This window comes from Octopus bimaculoides, chromosome 1 (assembly GCF_001194135.2).
Source record: "Octopus bimaculoides isolate UCB-OBI-ISO-001 chromosome 1, ASM119413v2, whole genome shotgun sequence".
Taxonomy (NCBI): Eukaryota; Metazoa; Mollusca; class Cephalopoda; order Octopoda; family Octopodidae; genus Octopus; species Octopus bimaculoides.
The window spans coordinates 94,016,462-94,041,237 of NC_068981.1; the positions used below are offsets into that span (position 1 = coordinate 94,016,462).

General features: G+C 36.0%; 1 protein-coding gene across 1 annotated transcript in view; it reads left to right on the forward strand.

Annotated features, from left to right (window-relative positions):
- Positions 1 to 83: 83 nt before the first annotated feature.
- Positions 84 to 24,776, forward strand: part of LOC106875281 (cilia- and flagella-associated protein 157) — a 36,253-nt gene continuing 11,560 nt past the window's right edge. Inside the window, exons 1-9 of the mRNA XM_014923366.2 lie at positions 84 to 810; positions 4,493 to 4,614; positions 6,537 to 6,686; positions 7,506 to 7,659; positions 9,856 to 10,123; positions 12,077 to 12,207; positions 16,404 to 16,554; positions 20,766 to 20,959; positions 24,223 to 24,412. Coding sequence (XP_014778852.1) covers positions 659 to 810; positions 4,493 to 4,614; positions 6,537 to 6,686; positions 7,506 to 7,659; positions 9,856 to 10,123; positions 12,077 to 12,207; positions 16,404 to 16,554; positions 20,766 to 20,959; positions 24,223 to 24,412 — 1,512 coding nt within the window. The 5' untranslated portion in view covers positions 84 to 658. The remainder of the gene's footprint in view (positions 811 to 4,492; positions 4,615 to 6,536; positions 6,687 to 7,505; positions 7,660 to 9,855; positions 10,124 to 12,076; positions 12,208 to 16,403; positions 16,555 to 20,765; positions 20,960 to 24,222; positions 24,413 to 24,776) is intronic.

The following is a 24,776-nucleotide window of genomic DNA, read 5'->3' on the forward strand; positions in this document are numbered from 1 at the left end:
ATATATATATATATATATATATATATATATATACATACATATAATAGGGATAGCCACTAAGTGGACATCCATTATGCTAGATCACCTGCGATCTGACCACTAAAGCTTGTTCTCAAGAAAATTCTGCGCGCGTGTGTGTGTGTATATATATATATATATATATACACACACACATACACACACGCACGCACACACACGTACATACATGCTTGCATGCATACATGCTCATATACATAGATACGAGGAGATATAATATAATATAAAATATTATCATCTCAATGAATTGTTCCAGGTCTTTATGTTCTGAGATCAAATCCTGGCAAAGTCAGCCTTGCTTTGCATCTTTCGAAGTACCAGTCAAGTACCGGAGTCGAGGGGATCGACTAAATCTTTCAACTCAAAATTTCTTACCTTTGTCTGAATCATAAACTTGTATTATTAGTGAATTATACGAAAGGGTGAAAGAGATAGAGCGAGGTAGGGAGAGAATAACAAATAATAAACGTAACTTGTGTTTCTATGGAAACGCTTCACAACTGTCATGGCGAATTACTTACCGTAAACTTGTTTATACGTTGAATCGACAGCTGTTAGTATTTTCGTTTTACTGCTTATTTATGCCTTATTCTTTGATATTTATACACTAATACTGAGAAGTATGCCTCCGAAGGCGACACCAAAGAAAAAAGATGATAAGACCAGTGACAGAACAAGCAAGCCGCAACCAGTTCCGCTTGCTGTACCTTTAAATGAAACCAGTAGAGAATTTTATCTTGTTCAAATTAGGGACCTTGAGCAACGTCTTGAACGGTAAGCAACTTATACTTGTTTATAACCATATCCCTATCTTTTTTCTTCTATTTCTTTTTCCCCTTGTTGATTTTCCTGTTTCGTTTTTATTTTATTTATTTATTTATTTATTTATTTATTCTTATTTTGTTGTTGAAAAATGTTATTCCATTCATCTCTTTCTTGTTTCCGTTGTCTTTCCCAATAGGTATCATGATAGCTTTACATATTTCGATTCCTTGCCATTAGTATTTTTGCCTTTCTCACTCATTTTGTTATAAAATGATCTGAGCTCAGCTATACAATTTAACGAAATACTTGTTAATTTTACATATTGATTATTATACAACAGTGAACTGAACCTCCAAGTGACCATACAAACCACTAATCCCTTCAGGAAAATGGTCTTGCTTTATATGTAGAAAAGGTGTAGATGGAAATTCTATATGGTATATCCAGTGCAAACTGTAAACACAAGAAAGGCAGCGGAATCACAGGAAGATTAACTTAGAAAGCAAACTGTGTGGCAGATGTACAGGAACAATAAGCACTAGGAACACATTTGTCAGTGGCGAGGTGCAGTTCTGAGTGAAGAAAATTTTGACACCATATTACAAACAATAAATGTTTAAGTGGAATTAACAGTCTTTGTGCATTTCTCAATAGGTATCTTGGGTCTTCCATGCGGCAAAGGTTTTAGTTTCAACATGTGATCTCAAATCAAAAAGACTTGCCATGCAAATACATCTCTGTAACTCAGGAAATAGATTTCCTCATATGTCTAGGAGGAAATCTTAACAGAAGAGGGGAATGAAAGCATAGTCACTAGAATAAGAACTAACTGGAGAAAATTCGGAAAGTTACTACCTCTGTTAACAAAAAGCATCTCTATCAGAGTGAAAGACAGATTGAATGATGTTTATGTACATCAGCAATGCTACAGGGTAGTGAATTCAGCAGGCAAGTAAAGGTTTCAAAGAAATGAAGCTAGCATGCTCAGCTAGATGTGCAATGGCAGTGTGCATGTATGACAAAGTGCCAATGTGTTGGCATAAAGGCATCAGATGTAATGTACAAGAGAGAAGACAGCACTTGTATGGTCATATGCTGCATATGGATGAGGACTGCTGCATAAAGAAGTGCTGATTGCTAAATGTGGATTGAACCTTGGAAGAGAGCTACCCAGGTAGATGTGGGATAAAGTGGTGAAGAATGACTTCAGGATATTGAGCCTCACAGAGAAGATGACAAAGGAACGAGATGATTGGTGATTTGTTGTGCTTGAGAAGGTTCATTCATCTAAGCAAAAATGAAAATGAGGTCCTAGAAGTATGTCATTTATGGCTATGCCCCAGCACCTCAATCTTTCCAAGAGAAAGCTCCACCCCCAACCACTCAAAGGTGAATTATTCAAACCCCAAAGAATTCCTCTCAACACATGGCTATGATGCTCCCCCACTACTTCTGCTCATGATCAGAGATGCACATATCGTCAGCCACCAAGGGACATGCTCAACTGGTTAAGGTCAAACAATTGACAAGCAAATCTGTGGTATTAAGCAGAATATTTGCTGTAGTCCATCTTTTATACCAAAACAAAACAATATTATGATCATCATCCAAAACAGCAAGCTGGCAGAATCGTTAACACACCAGGAGAAATACATAGCAGTATTTCGTCTGTCTTCATGTTCTGAGTTCAAATTCTGTCATGGTCGACTTGGCCTTTCATCCTTTCGGGGTGGATAAATTAAGTACCAGTTGAAATTTCAGGCTTTTTGCCTATAGTAGAAAGGATTTGGCACACACACAGATGTTAGAAATCATATAGGGTATCTATTGATTAACTGCATAGCAACTGTTGTTAATAAACAAGTCCTGTGCATAACATCACTAAAGCATAGCATGAGAGAGGTGAAGAAGTAAATATTGATCAGATTGTTAGCTTCATCATCTATGTTTCATTATTTTTTCATGCTCTCTGAATTTTCACAATAGGAGTTGTTGTTGTCGTTTAACTCCAGGTTAGTCATGATTGGAGCACATTTGCCATCAAAAGCATTGTACCTATGAGTTCCACATACATGCGCGCACGCACACATGCGTATGTATTTACATATATGTATTTTTACACACATACGTACATACATACATACATACATATATACATACATATAACAATACGTCCTGCCCTAACTCTTCGAAACGCCTGTGTTAGAATGGTGGCAGCTGATGAAGGAAAATGTTCTCTACGTGGCTTGTGTGTTTTCTGTACTCTGGTCATTATTATTTTTTTGTCTACGTTTTGTTTGCAACATCCTGTACCCAGATATGCACCTATATACACAGGTAAATCTAGGTATGCACATACTTGTACGTATATATGCATATACTCATTTATTATTTGTTTTATATATATATATGGAAAGCGGACGTTAAACAATATATATTCCATTTCACATTGTTCCAGTCCATTCAGCTGTAAATGGATAACCAATCCTACGACAGAATGGCATTCTGTTCAGGAGCAATGTTGGCCTGCTTGTTTAGCTTGTGGGGAAGCATCATCCAAAAGCTACATGAGGACTTGCAGTGTTTAACATCTGATAGTATGGTTGGCACAGCAATACAGTGATGTATGTGTATGTGTGTATAACACAAAATAATATATCTCTATCAAAAATTATATCTAACCCCTACATGTATGTGTGCATTAGGATGTCCCATTTTCAGGGTCAAAATTTTTTTACCAACTTCACCATTGTCTTGTGTGGTGCCAGTGGATGAAAACATGAATTATATACAAAGTGACAGGGCTCTAAAACCATTTTTGTGACTACACAAGGGCCCTGAAGTTGAAAAGATGATCAAAATTATCCATTTTTATTGTGCCTGTGTTGTGTCAAATCAGAAGGTAGCTATTTAATATTTGTTTCATAAGTCTCATGTGGATCTAAATTATGGTGCAAGTGTAAAACTCATTTCTAATGACTTTATAACAAGCACAAAGTTACATGGTTGACTAAAAGTCTTAAGATCTACTAGATGTTGAACAACCATGAATAGGAGAGAACAAGGGAACCCTACAGATGAACAAAAGGGTAAGGAGCCTGAACTGCACCTCATGGATGGTTTGGAATGGCAGTTAAATGTATTTCAAATATTTCAGCAGGATTTCTCATGCTTAAGTGTTAAGTGAACAATAAATATCTAGTCATATTTCCTGTTAAAAATCAGATGAATAGGTATGTACTGAGGATTCTTTTAATATTACAACTTATATTATATACTTTAAAGATATATTCAAAAATGTATCTACCATCAAAACCACCACCACTATCACAATTACTAACTCTATCACCATCACCATCATTGTCATCATCACTTTACATTCATTTTTTTAATTTTCACCTGGGCTGGAAAGTAAATGACAAGTGATCATAATGAATGGTGTGAGGGTGGGCTGGAAAAGACTTGTCCAACCCAGGTGAAAATTAAAAAAATATAAAAATGAATGTAAAATGATGATGACAATGATGGTGATGGTGATAGAGTTAGTAATTGTGATAGTGGTGGTGGTGGTTTTGATGGTAGTGATGGTGGTGGTGGTGGTGGTTGTGATGGTAGTGATGGTGATAGTGGTGGTGGTGATGTTGGATGAAGGTTGATGATGATTAACTATTATTCATGCATAATTTTTCAGATACCAAAAACGGTGTGATGAGCTTGAAATTTCAAATAGCAACTTCCATGACAAATATGTTCAAATGGACAGTGATAAAAGAGAAATTATTGCATACTGGAAACAACAGTTAAAGCTAAAAGGTAACTGAATGTGTATGTGGCATTAGGAAGGGCATTCAATCATGGAAACTAAGCCAAATCAGACTGGAACCTGCAGCTCTCCGGCTTGCCAGCTCTGGTCAATCTGTCCAATCCATACCAGCATTGAAAATGGACGTTAAAGGAGGAGGATAATGATGATGATGATAGCGGCAGTAATTGTGGTGGTGGTGGTGCATATATATATATATATATATATATATATATATATATATATATATATATATATATATATATATATATATATATATATATATATAAATATATATACATATATACAGCTGTGCTGGCTGGCAGAGGGAACAGGTGCCACAGTATGAATTCTTTTGACATGCCTTCTCAATCCTCCAACTAAAAGGCACACCTTTCCACAGGTTGCCCATATTCTGTTGTGATCAATAGCTGTATCACAATTCACAAGGGGTTGATTCCTGTGAGTTCTCTGATGGCTGACCAGGCCTGCATGACTCAAGTGTTTCCTCCCACAAATCACACACATAAAAAGCAACGCTCCCTCATTTTCCACAGGTTCGTTCTTTCTAAGCCTTCTCTTGATCTTCTTGTGCTTCATTCTCTTGCTTTCAAACTTCGAACAACCACTGTGCACTCTTTTCATCCATCCATTTTAGTCTTGTGCCTCTTTCTCCCAAACAACAGCTGAAACTCCTGTCTGTGTCAGAGCAATCCTGAGGCAGTTCTTGAACTTCATTTTGGCTTTATGTGCTGGCTTCCTACTATCTTCCAGCTCACCATACAAAAGTTGCTTAGAAAATCTTTCATCATTCATTCTCACCAGATGTCCACCCCACCTCAAGCCTCTTCACAGAATCATCAATTCTACACTCCTACTACCACTTCTCTCAAGTACATCTACATCACTGATCACCATTTTGCAAATTCACACACACACACATCATTATTGTCATCATCATCATCCTTATTGCTTTTTACATTTGATTTAGTTGGACAAGACTACTTGAAACAGTGCATTATAGCTTGAAGTCCTCACTTTTGTATTCAACAATCATACAGTTAATTTTATAGTTTGCAACATTTTAAAACATGAAATGTAACTTGAGTACTTATTGAATTTTGTGTATAAATGTTCTTGAAAGAAAAAGTATGATTGTAAAATCTTTTTTTGAATGTCCCTTTTGTCAGTAGCACTTCAGTGTAGTGCCATGGTTAAGGTCTGTTGATTTAACCTTTACCTCATATATTATGGCATATTTAGCACAGGATCCATTCTACAGGCATGTGTTTTTCAAAGTAACTTTAAATCATTTTCTATTAACAAGGTTAAATGCCATTCATCATCATCATCATCATCACCACCATTTAACGTTTGTTTTCCATGTTGGCATGGGTTGGACTGCTTAACAAGAACTGACTGGCAAGATCAGGAGCTGCACCAGATTCCATAATCTGTTTTGGCTTGGTTTCTACAGCTAGATGTCCTTCCTAATGCTAACCACTTTACAGGGTGTATTGGGTGCTTTTTATTTGACTCCAGCACCGGTACTTTTTACATGACACCTTGGTTTGGTTATGAAATTTCCTTTATCAATTGTTTTTAACCAGGGGCTTGCCATTTTGAGCAGAGACTATTATTTTATACTCATTAAACATATTTTAATGTAAAGAGATTGATAAACCCCACAAGTTAATGTTTATATGAAATAACTGTTTGAGTTCCTAAGGACATTGTAGAAATAGAACTATTGTGAGAACTAGGCTTTTGTAAATGTATGTTGTTAGCCTCATGTTAGATCTATGATGAAAAATATTCCAGCTTACATTATGCAAAGTGTCCTCCTTAGCTGGGTGTAACTTGAGGCTGCTATTTTTAACAAGTTAAGTGTTCATTTAGAAGGGATTTTTTAAAATGTATTTTTACTTTATAGGTGATGAGTTGTCTGATCTTTCTGAGAACTACAATGGTTTGCAGCTAACCAAACAAATTGAGAAGGAGCAATTTGAGAAACAAGTGAGCAGTCTTCAAAATGAACTTGACCGAGTCAAGGAAGAGCTCACAGCAGAAAATACAATTCTCAGTGAGTAGACAGTTTTTCTTGATACTCTGCCCATTTTCCAGTATGTTGGAATAACTGAAAGAAAACAAAAGTTATACATGCATTTACACATGCATGCTCGTGTGTGTGTGTGTGATTATCAGCATAATTAATACCTATTTTTGCATGCTTACATGAGTTAATGGTGTCTTTACCAGCACAGTATCATGCTTGTACCATCGTCTCTCCTTTTGCAGTTCAACATTCTGAGATCAACCTTCACCAATTCTACCTATATCTTTCTATTTATATCTCTTCTATGGGTTTCTTCACTAGGATTACTTGGCACTTATTTATCCAACTGCCATATCACATAGGCCCATACCTGTGCAGTCTTCTCTATTGTACACAACAACTGATTACTTATATCTCCATATTTTTTTCTCTCAGCTCCTTGTACTCTACTGTTCATTCACACAAATATCACACATCTGGTGAAGCCATTAGTGTAACCAGAACCATTAGTGTAATCATTACTGCAAAAGAACAACTGCTCCTTTTGAGCATATTTTCAAATGCATCAACCTTTCAACAGTATTTTAACTCTTTAAGTTTATTTGTGTTATAAAAGTCAAATCTCATATTTTATTGCTGGAAGAAATGCTGTTAAGCATTTTATCCAACATGCTAATGATTCTGCTAGCTCACCACCTTAATGTGTATCAATAAATAATAAAAACAAAGCAGAAAATATCCTCTATACTGACAAATTATAATAATTTATAATCGTCTTTAGACTGCCAAAATATTTACAATATAGATTTAAGAAGTGAAAATGTTTTGATGATATTCCTCAAACAGATGGTAAACTAGCTGTTTTAGAAGAATTCCGTATACAGAGAAAAGAACTTCTGGAGAAATTTGCTAAGATGGAAGTGGAATTACGAGAAATGGAAGAACAAAACAAACAGACTATCTATCAACTTGAGAAAAAACAGGTGATTGACAAAGACAGGTGAGTTGTGGGTGTTTATAATTAGGCTTTCAGTGTTTTTTTTTCTTCTTTTTACTACTAATTTTCTCTTAGTGCATATGGTCTTTGCAGGCTTTCTTGAATTGTGAACTTCATGTCGTTGATATTAATTTCTGCAAGTCACTGATGCTTGTAAGACAAAATGTGTCAGTGAGAGGATTCCTGAAGATTGTATCTTAAGGTAAAAAGAACTGAGCAAAGTATTTTTAGTGTGGGATCAGTAGGGATGATTAAAGTAGGGAATACAGTAAGGGTGATGAGAGTAGGAAATAGATGTGAATTAGGTAAGTTTGAATGGAGGTGGTGTACAACTTATTGGTTTAGAGTGTCAGAGGCTATGATAGCAGTATTAGAAGAAGCAGATAGAAGGAACTGTATCTGTGAGCTAGTGTTTGTAGTGTGTTGGAGAGTGATCTTCCACCAGTCAGTCAAATAAAGTTCTTTATAAATGTATAGCAATAGGTATACAGCCCTTGCTGTCTTTGGAAAGAAGACTTTAAAAACATCTTACCAGACTGAGTTCAGGTCAACCAGCATGGTTCTGGTCATTAAAGCTAAGTGCACTGTCCTAGATGATTGCAAGTGGTCAACTAGTGAGCAGAAGCTGCACTTTCCCAGGGCAACCATAAACAATGTTAAACAGACAGCCAGGCATTGTGTCAGAACTGGGCACAGCCTAGTTAAGCCATTCAGATAGTTGCAATAAGAGAAAATATCAAGGAAATATAAGAACGTATTAAGAAAGAACAGCCAGATCAGAGCAAGACAACTTATTTCAAATTATACACTGAAGAAAGTAATCTGAGATAAAGGTTTGAGGATGGAAAGATGAATAGATCACTACTTTGATCCCTACACCAAAGAGAATACTGTGTCTGTCTCAGCACTTGATATCATTGTGAACTTTCTAACCATGGATGAGTTTGACATAGAACCACCATTAGAAGAGCTCATTAACACCTTAGCTTCAACCATGTCCCAAGTAGCAAGGGGATCTTTACTGATTTGATTATTACTGACTGTCTTACTACTTTCATTGCAGGAAGTTTTTTATAGGTGCTATCAAAAAAAGAGCTGTACTATAGTCACAAGGGATACCAATATCATTGATTTCTATGAGGACAGGGGTGAAAGAAGCAACCGTAACAATTACAGCTCTCTTCTCAATGTCATCGACAAAGCCTTTACTTGGGTTATCCGGAACCATTAACAGAAGTAATTATGAATTACTTGTAGGGGCACCATATTTTGTTATGCAACCATAATATACTACAAAATATATTAAATGCTTTATAAGTCAATACTGTGTCCTATTGTGTTAGCAGTGCTATTAAATCGCATGTTAATGTTATCTCTACATATTTTCTATAGAAATTATACCCAGTATTGATTTGTTACGACATTTCATATCTGAATATTTTTAGCGATTATTTAAGCAATGTGTTCATGGATGGTTGATGGGTTGGATGTGGTACTGAAGAAGGAGCAAAAACTCCTGAAATATGCATATACACCCATTACCTATTTTTCTGTCTTCAATCGCATTGTTGTTTATATTAGATGTATTCAGATATTAAATGTTGTAACAAATCAATGCTGGCTATAATTTCTATGAAAATCTATAGAAATAACCTTAATATGTCATTAGCAGAAGCTAACAAAACAATGTAGACACCCAGAGACATAGTGCTGCTTCCAGATTGAAATGTCAATAGTAGGGCATGATGGTTCTTCCACATCAACATGAATGGAACAGTGAAGTTCAACAGTAGTTCCTCTGGGTCTTAAAAAGTCATGATTTTTCCCCTAAGTTCAAGGAAATGCCTCAGTGTAGAATTGGTAGAGTTTTGATTACCTAGGTGACATGAAGTTTTTTGTGGAAAGAAGTGAAATATGTAAAACTCTCTCTCTCTCTCTCTCTCTCTCTCTCTCTATAAAAAAAATTATCTTACTAAATTGTAGCTATTACGTATTAATAGTGGCTAAACATTCTCAAAAAAAAAAAAAAGAAACTTGACAAATAGTTCGTATTTTTTTAGCTATCTTACATGTGTATAATCCTCTTATAAGGAAGGACTACATGCTCTGATTCTCAAAAGAAGCCTAATTGCATTGGTCTAATAAAAAAACAATATTTGATAATATAACAGAAGAATTTTTTTGTTTTCTTTTTATTAGACTTAAGAAAGACATGTTTATGAGAGTTAATCAACTTGTTGCGGAGTTTCGAAAAGTTTCTAATAAACAAATGGCTGAGACAACAAAACGAACCATCCGTGAAAATGTTTCTCTCACAGCTCAAATGTCAAAGATGTCGGACAAAACCATGGAACTTATACAAGAAAATGATGAACTGAAGAACAAAGTAAAAAGAATGAAGAACAAAATAGATGTTTTGGAATACAATGAGAAAGAGATTACGAAAAAGATGCTTAACTGCCAGAAGGTGAGTTACTCATTAATTGTGATTCCATTTTTAATTAATCTCATTATTATAAGCATTAAATTTTGAGGGTGTTAGGGGTTTTGCTGGGTGTTCATTCTGCAAAGCTGTGACTGAGCTTGGAGTTAATGTTGCTCCAAAGAGGGCCGTAAATTCCATTACTGAGGTTGCAGAGAAGGAAGGCCATTAGGTGGCTTTGGATAAAGAGGGTAGAATGGTGGTTTGTTGTTAGTGGGACTTGATCAACTCTGGCTAGATCAACTGGGTGTAAGGGTCTGATGTTGAATGTCTCAGAACCCCCAGAGACACCAGAAACATCACTGATGATGCATCTCAGAGCATCTGCGAGATGTATCTTGGAATTATCAAGGAATACTGTTAGCTATGGTAGCTATCTCCTTATGGGAGGATTTGAGCTCTGCAAAGTAAGTTGATGAAAGAGTCAGTCATATAGTAACTTTGCTGATTGGACAGGTGAACTGTGTTGCAATATAGTTTCTATCTATAACTAGATGGACTGAACCAGCAAGATATCACTCTTTAGCATTCAGATGCTTTTCCTAACACCAGCCACGTAATGATTCAGTTGATGGATGGATCTTCTCAAGCACAATGTAATACCATTCATCTTAGTCCCCTGTCTCCTCTTCTGAAAGGCTCAATATCTTCAGGTCAGTTTTCACCACTTTGTCCCATGTCTTCCTAGGTATACTTCTTCCACATGTTTCTTCCATGTTTAGCAATCAGCACTTCTTTATACAGCTATCCTCACCCATCCACATTCCATGGCCATACCAGTCAGTAAATCCATAAATCCCAGTTAATCAGAAAATACCTGGCAGTTGGAATTAATTAAATGTTACATTAAAGAACTGTGAAAGTAGGTAAATAAATGCTAAAAATATTTACAACATTTTTATAAATAATTGATACCTGAGGTGAAAATTTATGAGGCCCTCACTGGTTATAATAATATAATATATTTTCAGCTTGACCTTTGGATTGGTTACTTTAGAAAAGTGTAACTGGGAATGACTCTTAACATAGTTCTCAGGGAGATTCAGTATGACACAGATACGTTCGAAGGTTGTGCTTCACCACCTCATCCCAGGTCTTCCTGGGTCTACTTCTTCCACAGGTCCCCTCAACTGCTAGGGTGTGACACTTTTTCACACAGCTGTCCACATCCATACACAACACATGACCATATCAGTGCAGTCATCTCTCTTGCACACCACATCTGATGCTTCTTATGTCCAACTTTTCTCTCAGGGCGCTTACACTCTGTCGTGTATGCACACTGACATTACACATCCAGCGGATCATACTAGCTTCATTCCTTGCGAGCTTATGCATGTCCTCAGCAGTCATGGCCCATGTTTCACTGCCATGTAGCATGACTGTTCGCATACATGCATCATACAGTCTAACTTTTATTCTGAGTGAGAGGCCCTTTGTCATCAGCAGAAGTAGGAGCTCTTTGAACTTTGCCCAGGCTGTTCTTATTCTAGCAGCTACACTCTCAGAGCATCCACCCCCACTACTGACTTGGTCACTTAGGTAATGGAAGCTATCAACTACTTCTACTGGCATTTGACAGAAGCTGTTTTCTGCACATTTTCAGTGTTTATTGCCCCTGAGCATCTGCCACACACAAAAACTATCTTCCCAGTTAGCCTTCCTTTGATATTGCTGCACCTCTTATGTGTCCATAGCCTACACCGGGTACATCTTATGGAGTTTCTACCTACGCCTTTTCTACAGGTCAAGCAGGGCCATCTACCTGAAGGGATTTGTGATTTGTCTGCCTTCCTACTTACTAAGACTTCTTCAATTCTAGACCTTGCTTCCATACCTGAAACTTCTCTAGTTCTGATAGTGATTCAGCTATTAGAGCAAGGTCATCAGCATAGAGAAGCTCCATCATTATATAAACAAGTCATTTGTTTATTACAGCATATCACCCTGTTGACCACCAAATGCCAAGAAAATGAAGGGACCATAGCTGAAATGCAACAAAAAGAAATTGAATTTAAGAAAAAACTGAAAGAGACTGAAAACTTACAGCAGCAACTAGAAAACACAGAGTTGGTATTTGATTCTATTGTAGAGTTTCATGACGTTTTAAGATCTCATAATATTATAATAGAAAGATTCCCTCATACAGTAAATGAGATATCTGATGTCATTGTCATGTTTAATGAAAAGCTCTTTATCATTTCCTAAAGATATTACTTGTTGTAATTGTTATTATCATCTAGCTCCAGATTAGCATTGTTTGAGTAGATCTATGACTTTTGGTTGGTAAGGGGTGATTTGGAGGAGATTTGGCTGCTATTTCTACTGGGTTGAGAGACCACATAGCTGTTCTGTTCCCTCTCAGATGACAGTGACAGTGGCAATGGCTATGATGTTGTCAATCATTATTACTCTTGTATTCTATCATATTATCATAAAAAATATTATCCACCAGTTATTATAATTGGCATAACATCAGTTTTTCCTTGCTGATAGTGAATTAGAAATAGGCCAATTATTTATCTTATCCGTGAGACAAACATGCACTATAGCTGTCTGGACATCACAAAAAAGTAGTGTTTTTTCTGACCATATGTATAGGAGAATTCAATTAGGTGCAGATGCATGTATATCTGTTAGTTAAACTGTGTGCTTGTGTGTAGGTGTGTGCATATGCTTGAGGATGTGTGTGTGTGTGAGAGAGACAGAGAGAGAGGGAGAGAGATAGAGAACACTAATTAGTCAGACCTCTGTAAATTGTATGTAGAATATCTTTAGGAGAATTTGGGATTCATGCCTGACTCATCTGAGGCACCTATGCTTGCAATTGAAACCTCTTCCTTGAAAGAACATATTTTCTTAGATGTGTTCCTTCACATCTGTCATATCATTAAAAGCACATAACTCCCAAAGACTAAAGTTGGTCAAATGTTAAGTGTGCAGTGCTGTACTAAGGTCATATGACATCCTTTGTCCTTACCAACTGGGATGCATTTATTCACTTTAACTCATAGCACTGTGTAACCTGATTTTTACTCTTGAGTAGCAACTGTTATTTCTTATTTGCTTACCCCTAGGAAGTATGAAAAATGGCTAATATTTCCTTCAAACTTTGCTTTTAAGATATTTATTCAGACTCCAAAGAATCTCTCTCAACACATGGCTATGATGTTCTCCCACTACTCCTGTTCATTATCAGAGATGCACACATTGTCAACCACTAAGGGACGTGCTCAACTGGTTAAGGTCAAGCAACTGATGAGCAAACCTGTGGTATTGAGCAGAATATTTGCTATAATGGTATTTCTGCTTCAGCAACTCAGCACCAAATCAGCACTGAATGAGAGGTAATGGTCAATAGGTCAGTTTCAAAACATTGATGTCCAGGTCACAAAAACAAGTTTGAAAGGAATAGTAGTCATTTCCTTTGATTTCTAGATAGAAGCAAATTGGAAATAACACTTACTGACCAAAAACCAAAATAAATAATAATTTTGTTGCATTGTGTAATAGAGAATTATCAGAATTATGAAGGATGTGTTTTGTGCATTGTATGGCATGTATATTCTTTTGCCTCCCAATTTATAACCAGGCTCTTTGATCCCTCATCAAAGAGATCTATTCAAAATTTGCAAAGTCTTTTTATCCCAATTCTTCAGCTACTCTGTAGTCACACCCAAAGTACTCATCCCCACCATTACCACCAAATACTTCACACCGTATACACTTGCTAGCTGAAAACTTTGATGAAACAACTAAATCTGACAATGTTCTAATGGCTTACCTATACGAGCACCCCTCTCCCCCACCAACTTCATTTCCTTGTAACTTCCAGAAAAATAGATATTTTAACGAAATATTTTACAAATACTCTTCAGATCGGGTAGATTACAATTATATCCGAATTTGTCATGAAAAAATATTTTTCCAAAGGCGATGAAAGGAGTTATGGAAAATTCACACATATCGGCTTGTTTCCTCATAACTTTCAGAAAAATAGGTATTTTGTTAATGAAATTTTCTACAAATACCTTTCAGATGGCATAGATTACGATTATATTGGAATTCAATATGAAAAAATAAAAGAAAGAAAATTGATGGGTTCACACACATACATATTGACACACATCACATACATCTGCAAAATGAAACTTGAAATTTCTAAAACAATTGTGATGTGTGTCAGTATGTATGTGTACATACTCAACACTTTTATTTTTCACAATAAATTTCAATATAATTGTAATTTATTCCATCTGAAAGGTATTTGTAGAAAATTTCATTAAAAAATACCTATTTTTCTGAAAGTCATGCAGAAACAAAGCAAACTCATGGCAAGTTAAAGGTGAAAAAAGGCGGCGAGCTAGCAGAAACGCTAGCACGCCGGCCGAAATGCTTAGCGATATTTCATCTGCCATTACATTCTGAGTTCAAATTCTGCTGAGGTCGACTTTGCCTTTCATCCTTTTGGGGTTGATAAATTAAGTACCAGTTACGCACTGGGGTCGATGTAATCGACTTAATCCGTTTGTCTGTCCTTGTTTGTTTCCTCTATGTATAGCCCCTTGTGGGCAATAAAGAAAAAAAAGAAACAAAGCTAACTCATGGGAATTTTCCAAAACTCCTCTTCCCACTCACAGAAAAAATTTTTCACAATAATTTCAAATATAATCTGAAGCATAGTTGCAGGAAATTTCATTAAAGAATATCCATTTTTTTGGAACTTAGGAAACAAATTTGTGGGTAGCACACTCGTGTAGGTATGCTGTTCCAGTAATCACCTTTAGTGTGCTTTTAAGTTGGCCCTTATTCTTGATGGGATTCTAACCAAATGTACTGAACTAGTAATCCACTTAGTAAACTCAGGTTTCCTTCTCTCACCATTTCTACTGTCTAATATTCCAGACTCCATTCTGAAGTCTTTTTCTGGAACTTTCTTTATTCACAATTTTCCTACTGGTATTGACTTGTAAAAGTTTAAGATGAAAAATTGAAAACATAGAAATATGGATATAAAACAGCAAACAGATTGTCAAATTACAAGAAGCAATTTTATAGTTTGCCATGGAAAATAAAATATGATTGATGATCTGCAGTGGCTTATGATAACATTATTTAGCTCCAAATCCATTTACATTAAGAAGCAGAGATGAATCTTCAGTGGATGAGGTGCCAGTTTGTTAAAAAATAATGTCGGAAAATCTGTATCATATTATCTACTGTTAGGTGCATGTAACATTAAGGGATCTTCCTAAAGGCACTACATAAGTCATACAGTGAATTTGAAACCACATTCTATTTAGCTGGTTGTTCAACATACACCCTGTAATTTCATCATCATAATTATCATAGTTTAATGTCTGTTTTTCATGCTGGCATGGGTTGACTGATTTGACTGGAGTTGGTAAGCAGGAGAGCTGCACCAGGTTCCAGTCTGATTTGGCTTAGTTTCTATGGTTGGATGCCCTTCCTAACACCAGCCACTTTACAGAATGTGCTGGGTGCTTTTTACGTGGCACAAGTATGGGTGCTTTTGCATTGTGCCAGCTTGGGTGCTTTCTACATTGCACTGGCAAATGTGCGTTACAAAATTTATTTTGGTTTTATTATTAAAAGTACTGTTATTGTGAATATTATCACATTGCTTGTATCACAGTCCTGAAGGTAATATGTAGTAATTTTTTCCAAACCTGACATTTTTTTCTGTTCTGGAATATGAAGAAAAAACTGAAAATGAAAGGTTTTAGCAGTCTTAATTAAAAGTATCAGATGAAAGTGTAGTAATGATTATTCATATTATCTCCCATCATTACACTTTGTTATTATTCTCTTCACTTCAATAAGTGGGTGGTTAGTATAACAGAACTGAAGAAGAATCATACAGTTGCCTCTTAGAGTTCTGAAGTACTAATCTAATCACTTTAGCCATATTCTTTTTTAAGGGTTTTTACATAACAACTGTTAATTTGTTTTTTTACCTTTTTCTCGCTTCAGTTATTTGTGGCCATTCTGGAGTATCACTTGCAAGGGATTTAGTAGATCATATTAGCACCAATAGTTATTTCTGTCTAGAGTTTATTTATTATGTATATTTAAGTGGTTAAGATAGACTATATATATGTATACATATATATATCTACACACACATATAATACATACATACATACATGCATGCATGCATGCATGCATGCATTCGTACATACATACATACATACTTACTTACTTACTTACTTACTATTTATTTTGTTTTGTTTTTGTTTTTCAGGGAAACTATTCGAACTGTCTTACAGAATTCAAAAGAATTGACCGAAAAGTTGCATGATACAGAGACAAAGTTTGATGATATCAGAGAAGAGAATTCTATGATATTGCAAATCCTTCAAGATGCTTCAGCTGCTATAAAGGATTACCTCTTGGTAAATTGAAAAGTTCATTTAACTATTTATTCAGAGTATTTTGTGTGGCTTATGAAGTTCAGTTTGAAATCATGAACAAATGTCTTTGTGTCCACCTAAGCCTTCTGAGTGAAATTAGGTTGATGGAAACTGTAGAATCATGTTGGATGGACTATAAATGTAACCCTGTTAAACAGGAGCAACGTCTCTTTAACAGTATCCTCTCTGTTGAGAGTATGAGTGGTGCTGAAAAGTTCCTGGCTTTGAATAAAAGAAAATACCAGGAGGATCAGTTAATTATGATTTTATTCAACATATTCCCCTCTCAGATTCATACACTTAGTGCAGTGGTCCTTCAATTTTTCTAAGCCCTATGAAAGAACTCAGAATGTTGGGCTTCCAGCCAGGCCTTTCATGATACCCTTAAAGCCAGGAATTTTCCAGTACCCTCTCATATTTGGCCAAGAACTCCAATCAGAGAACAATTCTTATTCTTAGTTTTCATGTTTTCGTTTTTGTGGTTTTGTCCTCATCAGAGGAGAAAAGGCAGTACCCTTGACCTTTTTGCAAGATTTATGGAAGTGGTGGGGAGAATCAGAGGGAAAAAATGATGGATTGTGGGTAAGGACATTATGAAGCAGAACATCAAGTTAAGAAGTACATTAAGTAAACATGATTTAATATCATTGTATACATGTAAAACAATGGGAAAATAAGTTATTGTCTATTTTCTGGAGTATTTAAAACCACGTACTAACTTCGTGAAGATATGATTTTTAAATGAGGCATTTTAATGATCTATTTAAATCTCAGACAGCTTCTGCATAACCTCATTTGTAGACCATCAAAAACAGTTATTTTATATGTCTGTGGAACATGCAATGAAAAGATGATTCAGACTGGAACAATACTTGATAAAAAAAAAAAAGGCTGCAGTCTCACATTCTCCTAGCAAGTTGAAGAGCTGCTTTACCTAAATGTTTTTGTGCCTGTCCATTATCCAATCCTCAATGTGACAGAAGATATACTTTATCAAGCATAACAAGAGCTTGAAAACCCATAGAGTTTACATGTGCCATATAAGTACTAGTCTAAGTTCTAGTTTACATCAAAAATATTACACAGTCCATGGCTGGCACTGATCATAAACAGTGTGCACTACAGCTACAATTCTTAATTTTTTTAGGCAACCATTTAACCATCAACATTTAACGATTAGAACAGTATACCTCTCAGTTCTAGATAAAAAGAAAGCTTAAATTAAGATCAAGCAATTGGTGACATCTGATTTGAGTGGAACAATTCTCTTTGATGCTTCTGTAACTTTACTCTCATATGGCTGGACAATTCATTCTGTTTTAAAGCTACCACTCAATGGCAGACCTGTGTGTTATATTGGTATTTGATCATTCCCAAAGCACCTATTATTATATGGATAGTTTCTGTTTACAGGTCCCCACAGTCAGGTTATCTCTATTTCCATGTTAATTCCTCTAACATTTTTAGAGATACATTATCATCTGTTGGGACAGATATATTGATTAGGAGTCATTTATTATTCTTGTGCATGACAACAATATCTGGTTGGTTAGCCTTGATCTCCCTGTCTATTTGTATTGGCACATCCTGAGGTATGTGGCTGTGTGACCTTTTCAGCTGTACATCTATACCATCTCTTTTCTGTCAGTATCTCATGATTCTGGCATAACTTTCAGTGTAAGTCCGAACTTTATCATGTCTGTGGATGCATTCTTTCTTGACTAAGACTGAGTATCCAGTAATAATGATAATTGTTTCTTCATCATATTCTACAGTTACTGTATTCTGCTTCATTATATGCTTTCCATGGCTTTTAATAGAGAGGTTATAGATCCCTTCTATTTATCAGCATTCTTGCTTAAAAAGCATAGAAGAGCATTTTCCATTCTGGCGGTGTAAGGATATTTTCTTTTTCATGAAGTAAGGTCTTTTTTTTTCTTCCTTTTCCATTTTCATACACTCATATTAATCCAACACTAATAAAGGTCAGCGAAGTAGTACACATACAAGAAGCAGAAGTCAAACCCACCCAATACTTTAACAGGAAGAATGAGTCACACACGTGCATACACGCACACACATACACACACACACACACACACGCACTAACTGCTCTAAACTCAACAGGGTCATAACCCTGTCATGCTGTGTTCCTGTTATAGTGTGAATAGCCTAAACATAATCTCTACCTGATTCCCATTAAGTGGTAAGGAACAACACATGTAGAAAAAGAAGATAGAATACTAAAAAGACAACTGATTTGTCGTCACGTGTGTTTATGACTCATTGTTAATTGCCTAACCCCATAGCTGTTGTTTACTTCTGTTTTTAATTGGAAAAAAAAAAGGATTTTTTTTTTTTTGTGATAAAATGAGTATGTGGTGAACCCACCACTTTGGTAAACAAGCAAGGCCTAGACTTTTTACAGTTAGGAATTATTGATGATATTCATGCTTTGGACGAGGTGAGCAAGAATTTCCACAGGTTTACTCTTATGCAAACAGTGAAAGTAATTCGGAGAATGAAACTGCTGAAAATGGCAACGTAAGTCGCGATTCAGGTGAAGAAATTGAGAGTGGCCCTCACACAGCTGATATGGAGTATTTGTGTGTGAAACCTAGTTACAGGGACTACTGGTCAAATGACAGTGCTGACATTTTAGGTAATACTTCTGGTTTTTGTAGCATCCTGACTTGTGATCAGTTTTGTGCAATTTGGACATTTCTGTATGTTATTGATGAAGAAGGTCTGGCAATTGACAAGACTGACAGAATTTATTAAGTAAGACCAATGCTAACCAATTTCATGCAGAAATGTTGATATTACTACAAACCACATAAGCATCTCAGCCTGGAAGAGGGGGATGACTCCCTCTAAAATCTAACATGCACTCAAACAGTATATAAAGGATAAACCTACAAAATGGGGAATAAAATCTTTTCCATTGTGTAAAACTGAGACTGGTTATGTGATGAATGCAGAAATTTACACTGGTGCAGGAGAAATCATTGACAAAAAACTTGGTTTGGGTGGGAATACAGTCATACAACTAATTCATATCATCTGAATTGGAAAATAAATCTTATGTCCTTGTGATGGACGGGTACCACAACTCAGTTTTCCTGTCAAAATATGCTATGAATGAAATCCATATGGGAGTTGTGAGAATGTCAATGCTGAACTAGAAACATGTCCTCAAATCCCTAAAAGTGCAGAAGCTATTCCAGTGTGGAAATTTCTAATATCTGTATCATAGGAGTGTGGTATGCATGGTTGGCAGGAAAGAAAGCTGATTCTTCAGATATAAAATTATGATATCCCAGATTTTGTAACAGCCAGCAGAAGAAACAAGCATGGCTCTGTATCAGAAATACCAATGCCCAAACTTGTGAAAGACTACAACTAATTTATGTGTAGATGTGATAAAAATGACCAGATGACCCATCTAAACCACAGTAGCAAGCTTTACAGATGTCCAAGGCATCTGTTTATAAAATTCTTCATGTGAGCTTGATATAATTCTTTCATTCTTTTCAATGCTAAAAGGCAACATTTGGTAACTGGAGGAACTTTGCCTAGCCCTCATTGGAAATTATCTCTCATCTGCTTGTTTGTGAATATGAAAAGAGTCATGTGACCTACACCATATCCAAAGGTCTCTCTTTTCAGAAGTACCTACTGAAACATCTACAAACCTTGTATGTGTTGCATACAATGAAAAACACCAGAGATACAAAAGGAGTAGCCCTAAGTTAGCTTATAAAGACATCCCAGAGAAGCTGGCGAAGACAGCACTGTGGTGCAGCCACTGCAAAAAGTATTTATGCATCAAGCAAGGGTCAACATGGTGGGCTGACTGGTATACTAAGGTAGAACACTGGTGGTTGTTGAGAGATAGGCCTATTATTGTTATTCTACTAATTTTTTTTTTTTTGTGATTCTGTCCTTTAGTTTGCCTGCAATCATTACTCTTCAGCTGTGTATACAACTATTTATTTTTTTTGTTCAGGAGACCAGGTAGGGAGTAAAGCTAGACACAGGCACCCAGAGCCCAGGCCTGAGAGGGTTAAAAAGTTTTGCACTTATTTTATGTATTTTTAAGTGAATTTCCTAACCTAATGAATATTGAAAAAACCTTAGTCTTTCAAAAAAATATATTTAATTTACTACTATCAAATTTAATTATTTTGCAGTCTTTAGAGGCAGATGATAACACATCAGAGTCACATGAATTGATAGGAACTCACCGAGATAATATGATGCAACATTTGCTCATGATATTAAATACAGCCCGAGTTCTTGGATTAGGACCAGGAATTGCAGACTTAAATCGATCACGTTCTCTACAAACTGATACAATTAAACCTCAAGAGAAGAAGAAAATAATGTAAGTTGAAATTTCTGTATGTATGAGTTGGGGTAGATTTGTGTGTATTATGATACTGTACCATCTACTAATTAAGGAGTAGATGATATGGTATACCAGCCACCTTCACGTGAATTTATTGCACAGCTTCTCCATTGCCTTTACCTGAGTCATGGCAAAGTCACAAAGTGAAAATAGCCACTGCAGTCTGGGTATTAGGCCATACCAAAGATGCTTCACTTTGAACCTTCCAAATAGTTGTGAATTATCAATGACACTCAAGTGTTTCAAACAGACTAAGGATTTCATATGAAAATTTGTAAAAACCTTAGAAAAGATAAAATGAGAATACAGTTATGTTTACAAGATAGCATTTGAAAGGAAAACCAATCCTCATATGCACATGTGTGTGTGTGTGTGTTATGTTTGAAATTAAAGATGGGACTTCACAGCAAGTTACATGGTTCCATTCAACAAGTCGCAGCTTCAAAAATAAAATATGGTGCTCCAGCATGAATGTAGCTGCATGGCAGAAACAAATAAAAGAGTAAATGAATATATAAACACAATTCATATTTATTGAGCAATTTCCAAATACTAACTGATTGCCAAACCCTGATTGTTGATCACTTATTTAGAAAAGAAAAATCTATTAATTTTTTTTATCATTATTAAAACTGCATTAACAACAGTCATTTTCTTAGTTTTTGTGTATTTTACACATATCAGAGACATGAAAGAAAATATTGCATATTTTTGCATGTGAATAAATACATTTATTACATGTTCTACATATAACAATTGAATAGATGAATGCATGACCTATTCTCTAATGTACTTTTGGTCACCAATCAAAGCTCAATGATTAATCATATTTCAGAATCATCATCATCATCATCATCGTCGTTTATCGTCCGCTTTCCATGCTAGCACCAGGCTCCAATCTGATTTGGCAGAGTTTCTACAGCTGGATGCCCTTCCTAACGCCAACCACTCTGAGAGTGTAGTAGGTGCTTTTACGTGCCACCTGCACGAAGGCCAGTCAGGCGGTACTGGCAACGGCCACACTCAAAATGGTGTATTTGACGTGCCACCTGCACAGGAGCAAGTTCGGCGGCACTGGCAACGATCTCGCTCGAATGTCTTTACACGTGCCATCTGGCACAAGTGCCAGGAATGTGATGCTGGGCACAGGTGCCATTGATGGTTTCGCTTTCGCTTGCCCCAATAAGTCTTGTTTACAAATATTTTTGTTGATATTATTGTTACATTCATTCCCTTCTCTATTGTTGGGGTTGTTATGAGCTGTATCTTGAACTTTCCAAACTGAACACTTGAACAATATATTCACTGAATTTTGTTGTGTTCGTCCATCTCATCTTATCTTCTTTGCCCACTTATCCCTGGAAGAGTTATGGGAGCAGAATCCTTCAGCATGTCCTTTATTGAGTCCTGTCAGAAGCAACTATCTCCAATTAATCCAGCTGGATCTCCAAGTGAGACCAAATGAGCTCATGGATGTTATCCAACCATCTTCATGTTCTACCCTGGGTCTCCTTCTGGCTAGTTTTTGCCCATAAAATTTGCCCTATTGTTCTTTCCAGGGACGTTCTTACCACATGTCCTTAATATCATCCATACATGGCTAAATTTGATGTTATTAAAACAGCAGTCACTAAGAAACAAATAATATAAATCAATTTCTCACAAAATAATAAAACTTGTTCATTAAGCTCTTGTTAAAATGATAAATGATGCATACTAGCACGAGAGGTAGGTGAACATATTTTGTTCCTCACATTACAGTTCCCTTGTATTATGTATTCTTTCCACACGTATTTTATTTGTGCATGCATCATTTTCCTTTCATCTTGCAGAGCTCAATAGTGAGGTTTATTATTTTGCATGAAATTACTTATTTTCCTCCAAGTTAAAGTGGTGAGCTGGCAGAATCACTAGCACATCAGACAAAGTACTTAGTGGCATTTCTTGTAACTCACTATGTTCTGAGTACAAATTTTGCTAAGGTTGACCTTAGCTTCTATCCTTTGAGGGTTGATAAAATAAGTACTATTGAGAACCAAGGTCAAAGTAAATGACTAATCTCCACCTCTTACAAAAAAATCTCTGTCCTTGTATCAAAATTCAAGACCATTATTTTCCTACATGTCATTATTTCTTTGATAACATCAGATTTGATAATTTCATCAAAAAAATTTAGAAATGTAAGATTTGAATCTTTCTATGAATTTTTTCATTTGAAATTGAAAGTCAGTCCTAGATTGTCTTTCAAATCTTCTGTATAGTACTCTATTAATCTATATGAGGAAAAACAAATATTGACTAAAAACTTGAAGATGATGCCCCAGGATGGCTGTAGGCTAATGACTGAAGCAGTAAAAGAATATATATTATCATCAACATCATCATTGTTTTAACATCCACTTTTCCACACTTGTATGGGTCAGGTGGAATGCATGGAATGTTGTTGAGGCAGATTTTCTATGGCTAGATGCCCTTCCTGTTGCCAAAACATCTGTTTCCAAATAAGGTAATATTTCCCCATATGTGTGTGTGGTGTGTGTGATGTGTGTGTGTGTGTGTGTATGTGTCTGTGTGTGGTGTGTGCAAGAATAGCTGTGTGGTTACAAAACTTGCTTCCCAGCCACTCGCTTTCTGGTTCAGTCCCACTGTGGGACATCTTGGGCAAGTGTCTTCTGCTGTAGCCCTGGGTTGACCAAAGCCTTATGAGTGGATTGGTCAATGAAAACTTTAAAAATGCCTGCTGTGTGTGTGTGTGTGTGTGTGTGTGTGTGTGTGTGTGTGTGCACTTGTCAGTGTGTAAATTGGTGTCTTCTTGTCTTGGCATTGTGTGACTGTTGTAAATGAGTATTCCCATCATACAAGTCTTTTGTTTCTAGGTTTCCATGGAAACATATCCACCCACAGGGAAAATTTATCTTACTTGGAAACCAGTGAGTGTTGGTGACAGGAACAGCATCCTGCTATAGAAAATTTTCCTCAGCTAATTTCATCTGATCCATGCAAGCATCAAAAAGTGAATGATGATAATGGATGGATGGATTCTTTCTTTCATTCAGTACCACTTTTAACTGCTGGGTCAATATTTGTTTCCCCTTGGCGTGTTTCACAAGTGCATATCATATTGGTTTGTAAACAAATCCATCTAAAGTTTAGCTTAAATGTTTGATATGTACGTATGAATGAATGAACAAATGACTGAATGACCATTGTTAATAATTCTGTTGTTTATTATTTTCAAGAAATTTGCCACCTATTCAACTAAAGGGAAGAGATATTCCACCAGCTCACTACAACCTAGGGGACATTGGCTTTGTTCCCCGCTCTTCTCAACCTGGAAATGTGGAATCTGACAGTTCAAGTGAAGAACAACAGACCGAACTTAAAGAAAATTACCAGTCTACTGGAGTTCAGACTTTGAGTATGAAAAGAGTAAGAACTATGTAGTTTCTCTTCTCATACAAAAACAACGTTGTGAAAATAATTAAGATATCATTAAGCAACATATTTCATTTCCTTCACCAATGGGTAGCTTGAATGTTGAACAATTTATTGATTTTTTTACAAACATCTGATTTAGTTTTCTGACCATTGGGTGATAGATTTAAATTGTAATTCTCCATTTTGCAAACTGGAGAAACAGTAACAAGAGTGTAAACCCTTCATTAATTAGGAAATGAATAACTTAAAACTGCTTGTAAAGTAAACAAAATTGTTATTTACAGTGAGAGAGAGAAAGAGAGAGAGAGGGGGGGAGTGAAGTGTGGAGCAGATCCTAGTGTTATTTAAAGATTGT